Source organism: Muscardinus avellanarius, assembly GCF_963383645.1.
Source record: "Muscardinus avellanarius genome assembly, chromosome: 21".
NCBI lineage: Eukaryota > Metazoa > Chordata > Mammalia > Rodentia > Gliridae > Muscardinus > Muscardinus avellanarius.
The window spans coordinates 2,381,948-2,395,972 of NC_137807.1; the positions used below are offsets into that span (position 1 = coordinate 2,381,948).

The following is a 14,025-nucleotide window of genomic DNA, read 5'->3' on the forward strand; positions in this document are numbered from 1 at the left end:
CAAACGCTGCAACCAGTCTCTATGCGCCATTTCCCTTTCTGGGCCTGCGGCACAGGTCTTGGTAATGAGTGATCGCACACCAACTTGATACTCTGCCCCTTTCAGAGTCACACGAAATGACTCTAGACACGAAGACACAGTAACACTGAAGACAGATCAAGGGCATCACTGGGGGATGGTGGCGACTTGTCTGCTACCACTAACTCCATGCCACTGAGAGCGCCTGCAGTGGTGCTGCCTGACGAAGGAGCCCTCGGAGCCTCACACAGCTGCAGCACCAGGAGACACCACTGCCACTCACGGCCAGCTCAACAAAAGCTCTCATACCTTATTCAGGGAATGAACCAAAATGTTTTTGGCTCCAATATCCCTCAAATCTCTTTCAGCATCATACTTCAAGTCATTTGAAACACTAAACCTAAAATAAAAAAAGAAAAGGTAAATGAAATTCAAGTTACATTGTTCTACTAGAATTCAGGATAACGCTAGATCTTGACACTTCAAAAAATGCACCTACCAGCCAGGCATGGTGACACACGCTTGTCTCCCAGCATTTGGGAGGCTGAGACCAGAGGATTGCGGTCCACAGTCAGCCTCAACTACTTAGTGAGACCCTATTTCTGTTTTACTTTCTTTTTTTTTTTTTAATTTTTGGTGGTAGTTGTGGTGGAACCCAGCGGCTTTCTACCTCCAGGCTATGCTCCCAGACCTATTTTATATTTTATTTGGAAACAGGGTTTCACCAAGTTTCTGAGAGCCTCACTAAGTAGCTGAGGCTGGGATCCTCCTGTCTCAGCCTCCCAAGCGCTGGGATGACAAGCGTGCGCCACCACGCCCAGCTCAGTGAGACCCTATTTCAAAAAAGAATAAAAAATAAGTCTGAGGGTGTAGCTCATAGCTCAGAGGTACCATGTCCCTGGGTTCCATCCCCAGTAATGCCAAAAAAAAACCAAAAAACAAAAAAACAAAAAGAAGGCACCTACTTAAGCTAGGCTTGATAGCGCACACTTGTAATCCCAGCATCTGGGAGGCTGAAATAGGAGGACTGAGGTTCAAAGACAGCCTTAACTACTTAGTGAGGCCCTTTGCAACTCAATGAGACTCTGCTGCAAAGTAAGAATAAAAAATAGGACTGGGGATGTAGCTCCAAGGTAGAATGCCCCTACAACAATGAAAGCACCTGCTCGATTACCCCCTGCACAGGCTGAATAAGCACCAGTCCATGTGAGCGCCCGTCCCGCCAGCACTCACCACAGTGCGCGCTTTCTGCTCAGCAGGTAATTCTCATAGATGATGCCTGCTATGGTCCTGCCTTTCCCCACACCAGCACCGTCCCCTATCAAGAAGCCGGCCCGGTCTCCATTAGGTAGGAATGTTTCATGTTGCTGAAAAAGAAAAAGCTGGTAGTTAATATAGTCCTTTATAAAAGTTGATTCATCTTTTTTTTTTTGGCGGCACTGGGGATGGAACCCAGAGGCATTCTACCTCTGAGCTACACCCACAGTCCTATTTTTTAGTCTTTTTAAAAATTTTTTGAAAGTCTCACTGAGTTGCGATGGGCCTCGCTAAGAAGCTAAGGCTGCTCCAAACGGCGTCCCTCTGGTCTCTACCACCCAAATGCTGTGATTACAAGCATGCGCCACCACGCCTGGCTCAGGTGATTATTATTTCATGCGTAGTTGAAGGAATACACGGACATCACCTGTTTTTATATGAGCAGTAAAGGGTTTATCCTTGAATATACTTTCTACAGATTTGCTCTATTTTCCTTCTGCTACTTTCTCAAGACACACCCCCCTCCAAACCTAAATAATCAAATGCAAACTTTTATATCACATATAGAATCTTAGGGGATACGTGGGAGATTTAGGTTATTATTTATTTTACACAAACATAGCCATGAACGAAATCCTTTTCAAGACATCTGATATAACTATCATCATTTTTAAAGCCTGTACCACACTCAAAGTGTATAATATCTATTTATTCAGTCACCTCCAATAGTAGGGATAGTCAAATCTTTTCATCTTGGGGGGGGGGGGATTAAAAATCCTTAGCTATTTTGTATATGTTTCTGTGTGTGGGGCTCTGGGGTTTAGACCCAGGAACATTCTACCTCTGAGACACACCTAGCACTATTTTATTTACATTTTGAAACAGGGCCTAGGTTGCAGAAAGCCTCACTAAATTGCTGAGGTTGACCATGAACCTGCAATCCTATCTCAGCCCCCCAAGTATTGGGATTACAAGTATATACTACCACACTCTGTTGATTTTGTAACAGAGTAGCCAGGTATAGTGCTGCACACTTGTAATCCCAGGACTTGGGAAACTGAGACAAGAGCATTGTTGGTTCACAGCCAGCCTCAGCTACTTACTGAGGCCCTCTGTAGCTTAGTGAGATCCTGTTTCAAAATGCAGAATAAAAGAGGCTTGCAGTTTAGATCCAAGGTAGAATACCCAGTACCACAAAAAAGAAAAATCACATTCAGAAATTTGTCTCGTGCCAAGTGTGATGGCGCACGCTTGTAATCCAGTATTTGGGAGGTTGAGGCAGGAGGATCGCGGTTCGCGGCCGGCCTCAGCTACCTAGCGAGGCCCTTTGCAACTCAGTGAGACCCTGTTTCAAAACAAAGAGACTAAAATATAGGGCTGGGGGTGTAGCTCAGAGGTGCAAAGCCCCTGTGTTCCATTCCTGGAACTGCAAAAATAAATAAATAAATAAATAAATAAATAAATAAATAAATAAAATAAAACAGAAATCTGTCATGAAAGCAAACGAGAATGCCAAGTTCTATTCCAGAACTTGGACGCGCGCCCTGCTTACCTGGGCCGCGTAAGTAACCGCCTCGAGCTGTAAAGCTGACAACCAGCCATTGTCGATGGTCTCTTCAGAAATGGATGTCTTGTACCAAACATCTGGAGGAGTGACGCTGGATAAAGAACTAGTTTCCACTACAGCATCCGGGTGACGCAGGCCAATTTTTACTAAATGAGATTAAAAATACTTCGTTTAAGTTATTCTAATAGTATTTCCAGCTTTGTAAGATATTCCAATACTTTTCCTATGACAAAAAATATGTAAGAACTATTTTCCCTGAGCTTCAACTGCATGTGGTTTAGATGAAGACTTACAATAAAAACATCTAGTTTAAGTTGAATGTAGTGGTGCACACTTATATCCCAGTACTTTGGTGGTCGAGACGGTAGGATACCAAGTTTCAGGCCAGCCTCAACAAATTAGAAAGATTTACAAAATTTTAATTTTTTTGTGTGGTACTGGGAATTGAACCAAGGGCATTCTACCTCCCAGCTATACTCCCAGCCCTATTTTATTTTTATTCTGAAACAGGGTCCTGTTAGGTTAATGAGAGTCTCACTATTTGCTAAGGCTGTCCTCAAACCAGCAATCCCCCTGTCTCAGCCTCCTAAATACTGGGATTGCAAGCATATGCCATCATGCCTGGCTGGTTTTATTAGTTATTTGTTTTGTGAGTACATATGTGTTACTGGGGATCAAATCAAAAACCAAGGGGGTAATTTACCTCTGAAACTCACACATCACCCCGATTCCATCCCTATTTTATTTTTTTTTAAATATGGTCAAAGTTGTGGAGAGCCCTGCTAAACTGCAGAGACTGGCTGTAGACCAGTGTAGGTAAGAGTTAGAATAATGCCCCTGGGTTACATCCTCAGTATCACAAAAGTAAATAAATAAGGCTTCGACCTAAATTAGGCACTGTGAGCATACCTTTAGTCTCAGTATTTGGGAGGCTGAGACATGAGGACTGAAGTTTTGAGGTCAGCTGGAGTAACTGAATGAGACCCTGTCTCAAAGAGTTGGACCTGGGGCTAAGCGGCACTTCCGGGTTCAGTCGGCAGTAATGAAAACCAAAAACTGTAGCTGGGCATGGCGGCGAGGATATGGGACGCCGAGACAAGAGATCTGGGCGCAAAGCCTGCCTCAGCTACTGGCCCTTCGCAACTCAGTGAGATCCTGTTCCAAAATAAAGAACTAAAAAAATAGGGTTGAGGTTGTGTTGTGTAGCTTGGAGGCAGAACGCCCGTGGGTTCCATCCCCAGTACCAAAAAAAAAAGTATAGGGAGTCCTGTAATACCAACGACTCAAGCAGTGGGGGCAAGAAGAGCTCCAACGTTTACTCCTGGCTGAGCATCTCAGTAAAACTCTCAAAGAATAAAATGCAGCCGGGCGTGGTGGCGCACGCTTGTAATCCCCGCGCTTGGGAGGCGGAGACAGGAGGATCGCACGGGTTCGAAGCCAGCTGCACTAGCTTAAGAGACCCTGTTTCCAAATAAAATATAAGATAGGTCTGGGAGTGTAGCCTGGAGGTAGAAGGGCTTCCAAGAACCCCAGTACCACACACAAAATAAATAAATTAAATAAATAAAATAAAATGTAGTAGTGGTAGAGTGTCTTGCATGTGTGAGGTCCAAGGTTCCATCCTCAGTACCACTTTAAAAAAAAAAAAAATTGGGTAGGGGAGTTATTTAAAGTTCAAGGATGCAGGTGTGGTGGTGCACACTTGTAGGATCCTGGGTTCTCAGCCAGCCTCAGATACTAAGTGACCCCTCTACAACTTAACGAGACCCTATTTCAAAATAAAGAATGAAAAGAGGACTGGGGATGTAGCTCAGAGGCAGAATGCCCCTGGGTTCAATCCCCAGTTATCACAAAAAATAAGAAACTATTTATTAGACAAATCCCAGTGACATACATTTGATCGGCATATACTCTGCGTAGGTTTCTGCATGACCCATTTCTTCTTCGTCTTCTTCCTCTGGTTCATCTTCCTCTTTCAAGACAGGAACCTTCTGCGTAACAAGAATCCATAATCAATTCCAAGTGGGTAGACAGGAGACCCAGCCAGCACAGAGGAAACTCGACCTGCAGCCGGGGGAACACGAGGCGCCACTCGCCTACTCCCACAATCAGGGCCACACCTCACGGCCAAGGATGCGCCGTTCCCATGACAGTGGCCGGCCAGTCCCTCCTACGCAGAGCAGTCGCCGTGGGCTGCTCTCCCTCCCTTTGGCCCCCAGGCCTGGAGCTCCTTCACCCGGGGTCCTGCCTCTCCGGGATGCTCACGCCTCTCCCCTGCCTCTTCCTTCAGTTCCAGGTCCAGAAAGGGCGACAAGCGTGGGCACGAGCACGGCCTCATGGGCGCGGCCTGTCCACAGCCCGCCTTCTTCAACCCTCACCCACCTGCATTTCTTCCCTCACACCCTAAAGCCAAGCTAGGAGGCCGGGGAGCACGAAGGCTCTGCTGGAGCGCAGAGGATTCACTCTGGGCTTCTGGGGACATGACAACCACGTCTAAGGCGGCCACAGAACCGACTTCCTAAACCTCGGCAGACTTGAGGGCGGAATGGGCGCTCCTAATACCTACACCAAGAAAGCTGGGAGTAAGCAAGATGGACCCTGGCAATCCCAGGAGACGACTCCATGGGCTGTCTCTGTCCTTCTCTGTAGAGGATCACAGATGCAGAAGTAGAAAGAGACAGGAAGACCCTCAACACCTCTTCAGAGCTACATCCTCAGCATTTTTTTTTTTTTTTTTTTTGGGCTACGGATGGAACCCAGGGGCATTCTACCTCTGAGCTATACCCCCAGCCCTATCTTTTTATTCTTTATTTTGAAACAGGGTCTAAGTAGCTGAGACTGTCCGCAAACCACGATCCCCCTATCTCAGCCTCCCAAGTACTGAGATTACAAGTGTGCACCGCCAAAACCGACTCAGCACTTAATTATTTTGAAACAGAGTTTTGTCAGCCGGGCGTGGTGGTGCATGCTTGTAATCCCCGCGCTTGGGAGGCTGAGACAGGAGGATCACACAGATTTGAAGCCAGCCTCAGCTACTTAGTGGGCCCTCAGCAACTCAGTGAGACCCTGTTTCCAAATAAAGTATACAATAGGTCTGGGGGTATAGCCTGGAGGTAGAAAGCCCCTGGGTTCTACCTCCAGTACCACACACACACACAAAAAGTTGTTCAGTCATTGAAGGCCCTGCTAAGTTACTGAGATTGGCCTCCAACCTGTGACCCTCTATCTGAGCCTCCAAAGAACTGGGATCCAGGCGTGCACCACCACCTCTGGCTTATATTGTATTTGTTCTTATTAGGTAAGATTCAAAACAAAAACAAGTCAACACTACATGCAACACCAGATGCTATCAACTGGTGAAGTTTCAATGTTATTAACTTACTCCAGGGAGCTTTAAGCCTCCTGTGGGTGTAGGTAACAGAGTAGCCCCTTCCATTCAAAACAAAGCCTTGAGGGTTATTCTAAGCATGTGTAGTCAAGTATACTTCCATACTATAGAAAACACAGATAAAGCTTTTCGAAACTCACCAAAGTCGGGGAAAAACTCCTCATTTTCATGTCGTTGATCCATATTCTTGCTACTTCTTTATTAGCAGACTCTTTCTTTACTGTACCATTGCTTACATCAGCTGAGGAGGGGAAACCAATTTAAATTTTAAAACATAATCTCAAATTTTTTCTTTTTGTGGTGCTGAAAATTGAGCCAGGGGCACTCTACCTCTAAGCTCTGCTCCAGCCCTATCTGACTGCTCCTGAAACGGGCTCCCTAGGTTGATGAGAGTCCACTACGTGCTGAGCTGTCCTCGAGCCTCAATGCTGCAGTCTCAGCCTGCCAAGGAAAGGGATCACAGACGTGTGCCACGCACCCGGCTTTTTTTTTTTTTTGGGGGGGGGGGCACTATACCTCTGAGAAACATCCCAGCCCTGTTTCATTTTTGATCCTGTAACATGCTCTTGCCAGGTTACTACGGCATGCGGATTCAAACGAGCTCCACTCTGCCTCAGCCTCCGAGTACTGGGATCACAGGCCTGCGCCACCACACCTGGCCATCCAAATCTCAATGTGTCTTTCAATAGACTAAAAGTTCAGGAGAGTGTGCCGGGCGTGGCACAGCTGTAACCCCAGGACTTGGGGAGCTGAGTGGAGTGGGAGGATCAGCCAGCCGCAGCAACACCTGCTAAGAGAAGAGCACACAGCCTTGCTGTCTCCAGTCTTGATACTTCCAGTGTCTTCCTCTCAAAGAAAAAGCTTTTGCTCATGTTCGACATTCACTTACTGTGTCTTTTCATTCCTGTCCAGTCTGACAGTTTCTCACGATTCCACACAAGGATGAGCTTGCCTTGCAGGTTCTTATCTTTTACAAATTATTATACTGACTGCGGGAGAACCCACTGTACCAGACAGCACTCAGTCAGCTCCACATCGGTCTTTCTGCCTTGCTCTCTGAACTCTCCTCACAACAGCACGTCCTCCCGGAGCTGCGAGGACATGCACTGATGTGGCGAGTGGAGAGCACTTGAAATAAAATGAGCGGGCTTCCACGGTATCTCCCACTCAGAGGAAACCGTCTCTCTACGCCCGGGCCATTCCAGACGCTCCCTGGACCTTAGCCAGGTCAGGCCACCAACTGCTGCTCTCTGGCAGGAAAAGGAAATCAGTTCTGGGACAACTCAACTAGCCGGGCTGGTGGCGCACGCTTGTCATCCCAGCATTCGGGAGGCTGAGACAGGAGGATCACAGTTCTCAGACAGCCTCAGCTACTTAGGACCTTTACAACTCAGGGAGACCCTGTTTCAAAATAGAGAATAAAAAATAGACCTGGGGCTGTAGCTCGGAGGTAGAAGGCTCCTGGGTTCCATCCCCAGCACCACAAAAAAAAATAGGTCTTAAGTAGCATCTTGCTGCCAGAATGTAGTTATATCCAGAAAATGACCTTGATACTGGTGCACACTTGTAATCCCAGTACTTGAGAGGCTAAAACAGGAGGATCCGGGTTTGTGGCCAGGCTTAGCTACTTAATGAGCCTTCTCAACTTAGCGAGACCCTGTTTCAAAATAAAGAATTAAAAAATCAGACTGGGGGTGTAGCTCAGAGGTAGAATGCCCCTGGTTCAATCCCCAGCATCACAAAAAAAGGATATGACCTTGAGAATAAACAAACTACAGCAACAAGTTCATAACTTATGGACCAAAGCATAAAGAGAGCCAAATGTGTTGGCCTGCATCTATTGTCCCAGTGTTTGGGGATCTGAGACAGGAAGATTGTAGGTTTGTGGCCAGCTTCAGCAATTTAGTGAGACACTGTTTCAAAATAAAGAATAAAATATAGGTCTGGGGGTGTAGCTGGGAGGTAGACTGTCCCTGGTTTCAAATCCCAGTACTGCAAAAGAAAAAAAAAGAAAAAAGGAAATACAGCTAGGAGAGCATGGTGGTGGCGCGCACTGGTAAGCTTAGTGGCTGGAGGTCAACACAGAAGAATTTCAGGTCAGAGCCAGCCCCAGCAATTTACTGAGGCCCTTCACAACTTAGTGAGACCCTGATTCCAAAAAATAAGCAAAATAGGGCTGAAGGTTTAGCTAGGAGGTAGAATGCCCTTGGGGTTCATTGCCAGCACCAAAAAAAAAAAAAAGGCCAGGGTGTGGTTTGGTGGTCGAATGGCCCTGGGTTTAATCCTTAGTACCCCCCCCCCACGAAAAGGTACATCCATGTAACAGGAAACCTATGAACCACAGCTACCCACCAGCAGTGAAGCTGACAACAAAGTTCTTCACCGTGTAGTCTGTTTTGTTCTATTTGTCATTTTCTGGGTCCTGGGGCTGGAACCAGGGCCATCCCACCTTGGAGGCACACCCTGCCCCAGCCCTGTCTTATTTTCCATTTTGAAACATGGTCTCTCTGAATCCACGCTGGCCTTCAACGTGCTGTCCTCCATTCTCAGCCTCCGTGCAGGGTCACAGGCCCGTGCCACTGGGCCAGGCTGTTAAGTATCATTTGAAAACTGCTGCCTCAAACATGGCCCAAAGACCGGCAAGAACTTCCAGCAAAGTTCACGGGAAATGCAGAGTCCTGGGCCTCAGCCTGGGTCATATTCTGGCTTTTGAATTAAGAACCTCAAGTGATTCATCAGCCCATAAAGTGTGAGAGGCACTGACTTGAAGGACTAAGAAAAACTTTAACTGGTTATTCATGATATAAAACCCCGAGACGATCTCACGGCGTTCGTGTAGCTGCTTAGATCCCACAAACTTCACTGCGCAGCCAAATGCCCCATCCAGGCCTTGCGTCTGCTTTCCCTTGGGATTGTGACTACGGTGAGCACACAGGACAAGGCAGACGGTGCCTTTTCCTGCTGTTCTTTTAGGACCCAAGTAAATCGAAAAGAAAAAACACCTTTACCTAGCTTAACCAAGGCAGAAAACTGGTACTACTGAAACAAACTTACTTGCTGCCGTTGCAACGGGCTGGGCAATATTAGCAGGCGGCTTCAGCTTCATGAGTTCATTAAGGCTGTTACTTTTGAGCAGATCCTTCAGCTGCACCTGGTCTTTTGAAGGTGCGGAGGCCACGGCACTTCGCACTGCTGGTGCTGAGACAGACGGGCGTGTGTTCGCAGTGGTCTGGATGAATTTTGTTAAAGTGATAGTCTGTCTATTGGTTGTAACAGGCGGTGTTTTTGTCATTACAATCGTAGATCCCAAGGTCGGGAGTTGATTTATTTGATTTAGCACAAATGTAGTAGTAGATGGAGGTTGTTGCTAAAAAAGAAAACAAAAGACTTCAGCATGCTCAGCACGATTTATTCTCCAATAACGTCTTTATCCATAAACATGGCAGAGTCTGAAAAACCTAGAGCCAGACATGGCGGCTCATGCCTGGAAACTCAGTAACCTGGAGGCCAAGACAGGAGGACTGCAGGTTCGTGGACACCCTCAGCAAGTGGTGAGGCTCTTATCAACCTAGTGAGACCGTTTCCAAGTAAGAAATAAAATCAGATTGCAAGTGTAGCTTGAAGGTAGAATGCCTCTGGGTTCAATCCCCAATATCAAACGCGTGCGTGCGCGTGCGCGTACACACACACACACACACACACACACACACACGCACACACCTAAACCTGGTTTTATTATTGTTTGCTTTTGGCATTTCGCGTCTAACTAACTATATACATATAGACAGCTATAAATTAGAAAGCCCACAACACACCACTTTGAGTACTGTGACTTTTTTATAACAACCGTCAAGGACAGGAAGCAAGAGGAAGCTGCCCACAGAACTGTGATGAACTGTGGCGGGAGTGTCTAGAGGCAGCGCTGCCCAACGAGGGAGCAGGCCTGCCAGGCGCGGGGCCTGGCCAGGCGCGGGGCTCCACGGCTCCTCCTCTCAGCAACACCCACAATCACTGTCACACAGGCGACAGTGAGGCTTAGAATTAAGACAGAAACGCACAGCCAGGTAAGCAACAAAATTTGAATGATAATGTGGGTAGTACTGAATTCGAGACAAGGCCACATGGATTTCTATTAGGTGAGGTCTGTTGGGAAGAAACCAGAACAGAAGAGGGCAAATTTAAGGATACTATACTGTGACTGTCGTATTTCATAAATTTAAGTCTGTTTTACTTTCTTTCCTCCATGGCTCATTTGCTAAGAATCCTGATTACCACTTATCACTATAACTCTTACTAACAAAACAAATTCTCAAATTTTACTAGATGTTTATCCGAGAACTGCTCACCACTAGGCATCGGTTACCAGCTGTGTCTAAGGTCAGAGAAGCGCGACGGGAAGCACGGCAGGCACCAGAACACGGCACGCGCACCACTCACAATGAGTTACCTTTTCATCAACACAAGGGCCAAAAAGAGTGAAAAAATGTTCTACACACACACAGAAGGGTAGGATAGATATTTGGAAAGTGGTAAAAAACAAAACCAGGGAAATTAAACTGCCGAAGAGTGAAAGGGTACGTTCTGACGCCCATCCTAGACTACGGGAGAAGCCATGCCGAATCTGAGCATCCTTACCCTCACATCTAACAGTGCGGGAGGAGGTAGCGTCTCTGATTCTGGTTTAACAGGAACTGCTGCTTCCGTCTCCAAACCTAAATCTAATGCGCTAAGTGATACCGCCTGGAGAGAGAACGACACCAGAGAAAAACAGGAGACAGCAGTGAACTCTGTTTCAAGAACAAGACTCGCATTTACTTCATTAAAACAAAACAAGAAGGCAGGGCTGCTGTGACCTGTGATAGAGACTACCTAGCACAAGCCAGGCCCTGCAGCTGGGACCTGGGGGGAAAGGCCAGGCTTCATACCCAAATGTGAAATCACAATACCAAATATAACTATTTCTGCAAGCATAAAATCCCCACAAAACCACATTGACATCAGAAGCTTAATTTTGTTTTTAGAGAGTATGTATTGTGAAGTCACAGAAAAATGTCCCTATAAAAGTACAATGATAACTATAAAGGATATTTATGATCTTCCATCAAGAATTCTGTCAACAATTCATCTTTTTTTTCCCCAGAAGAAACAACAATTCATATCTTAGGTTTACAGACATCATCAAAGGAAAAAGCAGTGTTTTAGATTTCACTGCAGATATTTTCTACCTCATGAAGAAGATAAATATAAAACATAAAAATAATATTCACGTGTATATCTAAAATTAAAGTTTAACGATATCTACTCTGTTTTTCTAGGTAGAATTATGAATTACAGGATAAACCCCTTTCTTCCAAGAGCGCATTTGGAAAACTCTCACCTGCTGAACTGGAGGGGCGGGCGTTGGAGTCGCAAGTGCCACATCTCCACCATCGATGTCAAAAAGGTCGCTGGGGCTGATTCCACTCTCGCTCAAAGCAGCAAGCAGCAAATCTTGCCCTGGTTCCACCATCTTTACAACAAAATAGTAAATATTGACATAAGTGTACAGTGAAAAACATCAACTCTCCTCCACATATAAAAAAAGCTTCCTACCAGACCCATTTATTCAGTATTTATGCAGAAAGCCGGGTGTGGTGGCACACGCTTGCAATGCTTACAATCCCAATATGTGGGAGGCTGAGACAGGAGGATTGCAGGTTCAAGGACAGCCTCAGCTACTTAGTGAGGCCCTTCGCAACTTAATGAAATGCTGTTTCAAAATAAAGAATAAGCCAGGTGTGGTGGCGCACGCTTGTAATCCCCGCGCTTGGGAGGCGGAGCCAGTGGCGCTGGCTTAAGAGACCCTATTTCAAAAAAAAAAAAAAAAAAAAAAAAAAAAAAGAGGTGGGAGTGGTGAGTTGGCCTGGGCCACCCCCCCCCAATGTCATTTTGGCATGGGGCTGTAACTATTTTCTGTACTTCTATTTTCTGTATTTCTATGTTTTTAATAAATTTCTTTAAATCTAAAAAAAAAAAAAGGATAAAAATAGGTCTGGGTGTGTAGCCCGGAGGTAGAAGGGTTTCCAGGAACCCTAGTACCACCAAAAAGAAGGAAAGAAAGAAAGAAAGAAAGAAAGAAAGAAAGAAAGAAAGAATAAAAAATTGGGCTGGGGGTATAGCTCAAAGGTAGAATGCCCTGCCCCCAAAAAAAAAAAAAAAAAATGCAGAAGTTGCTATGTGTAAAGAAGAGGATAAACAATAGTCTTAGCAGCCAGGTGTGAGGGCACACATTTGTAATGCCAGCAAATTACTGAGGCCCGCTGCAACTCAGAGAGACCCTGTTTCAAAATGAAGAATAAAAAATAGGGCTGGGGGTGTAGCTCGGTGGTAGAATGCCCCTAGATTCCACCCCCAGTACCGCAAAAAAATTTAAAAAAAAGTCTTATTGACAGGCCTGGTGGTACATGTTTGTAATCCCAGTACTTGAGCGGCCGAGACAGGAGGACTGCAGATTCACGGACAGCTTCAGCTACTTAGTGAGGCCCTTTGAAACTCAGTGAGACCCTGTTTCAAAATAAAGAATAAAAACTAGGGTTGGGCCAGGCTTGGTGGTGCACGCTTGTAATCCTTGCATTTGGGAGGCTGAGACAGGAGGATCACAGGTTCAAGGCCCCCTCAACAGTTTAGACCTTTCACAATTTAGCGAGACCCTCCCTGTTTCAAAATAAAAGTAAGGAGGGCTGGGAGTGGCATTCAGATCCAGAAACCCCTGGGTTCTACCCCCAGTACTTCCCACAAAAAGAAATTGTCTTTTATCCCAGAAAACTCACACTAAAATGGAAAGAAGTAAGTTACAACATAAATATGACTACCAGACACCTGCGATCAGAGTAGAAAGTGTGAGCTCGGCTGCGTAGAAAGACAAAGGCGGTGACCAAGGGGCTGAGTCTCAAGGAAAGTCACAAGGTGGCGTGAAAGGGAGCGGAGATGAGCATCAGGGACCAGCCCCCACCTCAACGTAAAAATAAGAAGGGGGGGGAGCAGAGGCACAACAGCCCCGGGGTTCAATCCCCAGGACAAAACAAACCTGGGAAACTTCTACGGCAGACCAGGAGATGATATACTAAACTGAGAGGGAGCAGAGAGAATATTCCAAGATATTTAGGAAAAACAAGCCATCCAATTTAGATTAAACTCAGGAGCAGGCAAGGACATTTTAAATTGGGTTTTCCAAATATAATCTCAGGAACCATATCAAAGTATTCTACTCTCAAAATGGGATTTTTTTTCTTTTTTAGTGGTACTGGGGTTCCTGGAAACCCTTCTACCCCCGGGCTACATTCCCAGACCTATTATTTATATTTTATTTGGAAACAGGGTCTCTTAAGCCAGCGTGGCTGGCTTCAAACCTGCGCAATCCTCCTGTCTCCGCCTCTCAAGCGCAGGGATTACAAGCGTGCGCCACCACGCCCAGAGCCCCAAAATGAATTTTTAACCATTTTACAAAGCAAAGAAAATAAAATTTAGCCAGGTGCTGTGGTGCACACCTGTAATCCCAGTACTTGGGAGACTGAGACAGGATTGCAGGTTTGAAGCCAACCTCAGCAGCTGGGCATGGTGGCGCACGCTCGTAATCCCAGCATTCTGGAGGGTGAGACCTGGAGGATCACGGTTCACGGACAGCCTCAGCTACTTAGTGAGGCCCTCTGCAACACAGTGAGACCCAGTTTCAAAATAAAGAATAAAAAATAGGGCAGGGGGTGTAGCTTGGAGGTCAAATGCCCCTGGGTTCCATCCCCAGACCTGCAAAAATAAA

At 46.0% G+C, this 14,025-nt stretch overlaps 1 protein-coding gene across 2 annotated transcripts in view; it reads right to left on the bottom strand.

Annotated features, from left to right (window-relative positions):
- SBNO1 (strawberry notch homolog 1) overlaps window positions 1–11,739 on the bottom strand; it is a gene marked incomplete at both ends in the record, with an annotated part of 45,383 nt that extends 33,644 nt beyond the window's left edge. Inside the window, 8 exons of one of the 2 annotated variants that reach the window (XM_080717400.1) lie at window positions 328–418; window positions 1,252–1,385; window positions 2,828–2,988; window positions 4,737–4,833; window positions 6,371–6,471; window positions 9,285–9,594; window positions 10,866–10,970; window positions 11,608–11,739. In XM_080717400.1, coding sequence (XP_080573526.1) covers window positions 328–418; window positions 1,252–1,385; window positions 2,828–2,988; window positions 4,737–4,833; window positions 6,371–6,471; window positions 9,285–9,594; window positions 10,866–10,970; window positions 11,608–11,739 — 1,131 coding nt within the window. Of the gene's footprint in view, window positions 1–327; window positions 419–1,251; window positions 1,386–2,827; window positions 2,989–4,736; window positions 4,834–6,370; window positions 6,472–9,284; window positions 9,598–10,865; window positions 10,971–11,607 lie in introns of both variants that reach the window. The other variant, XM_080717399.1, reaches the window with a different exon arrangement.
- Between the last annotated feature and the right edge of the window lie 2,286 nt (window positions 11,740–14,025).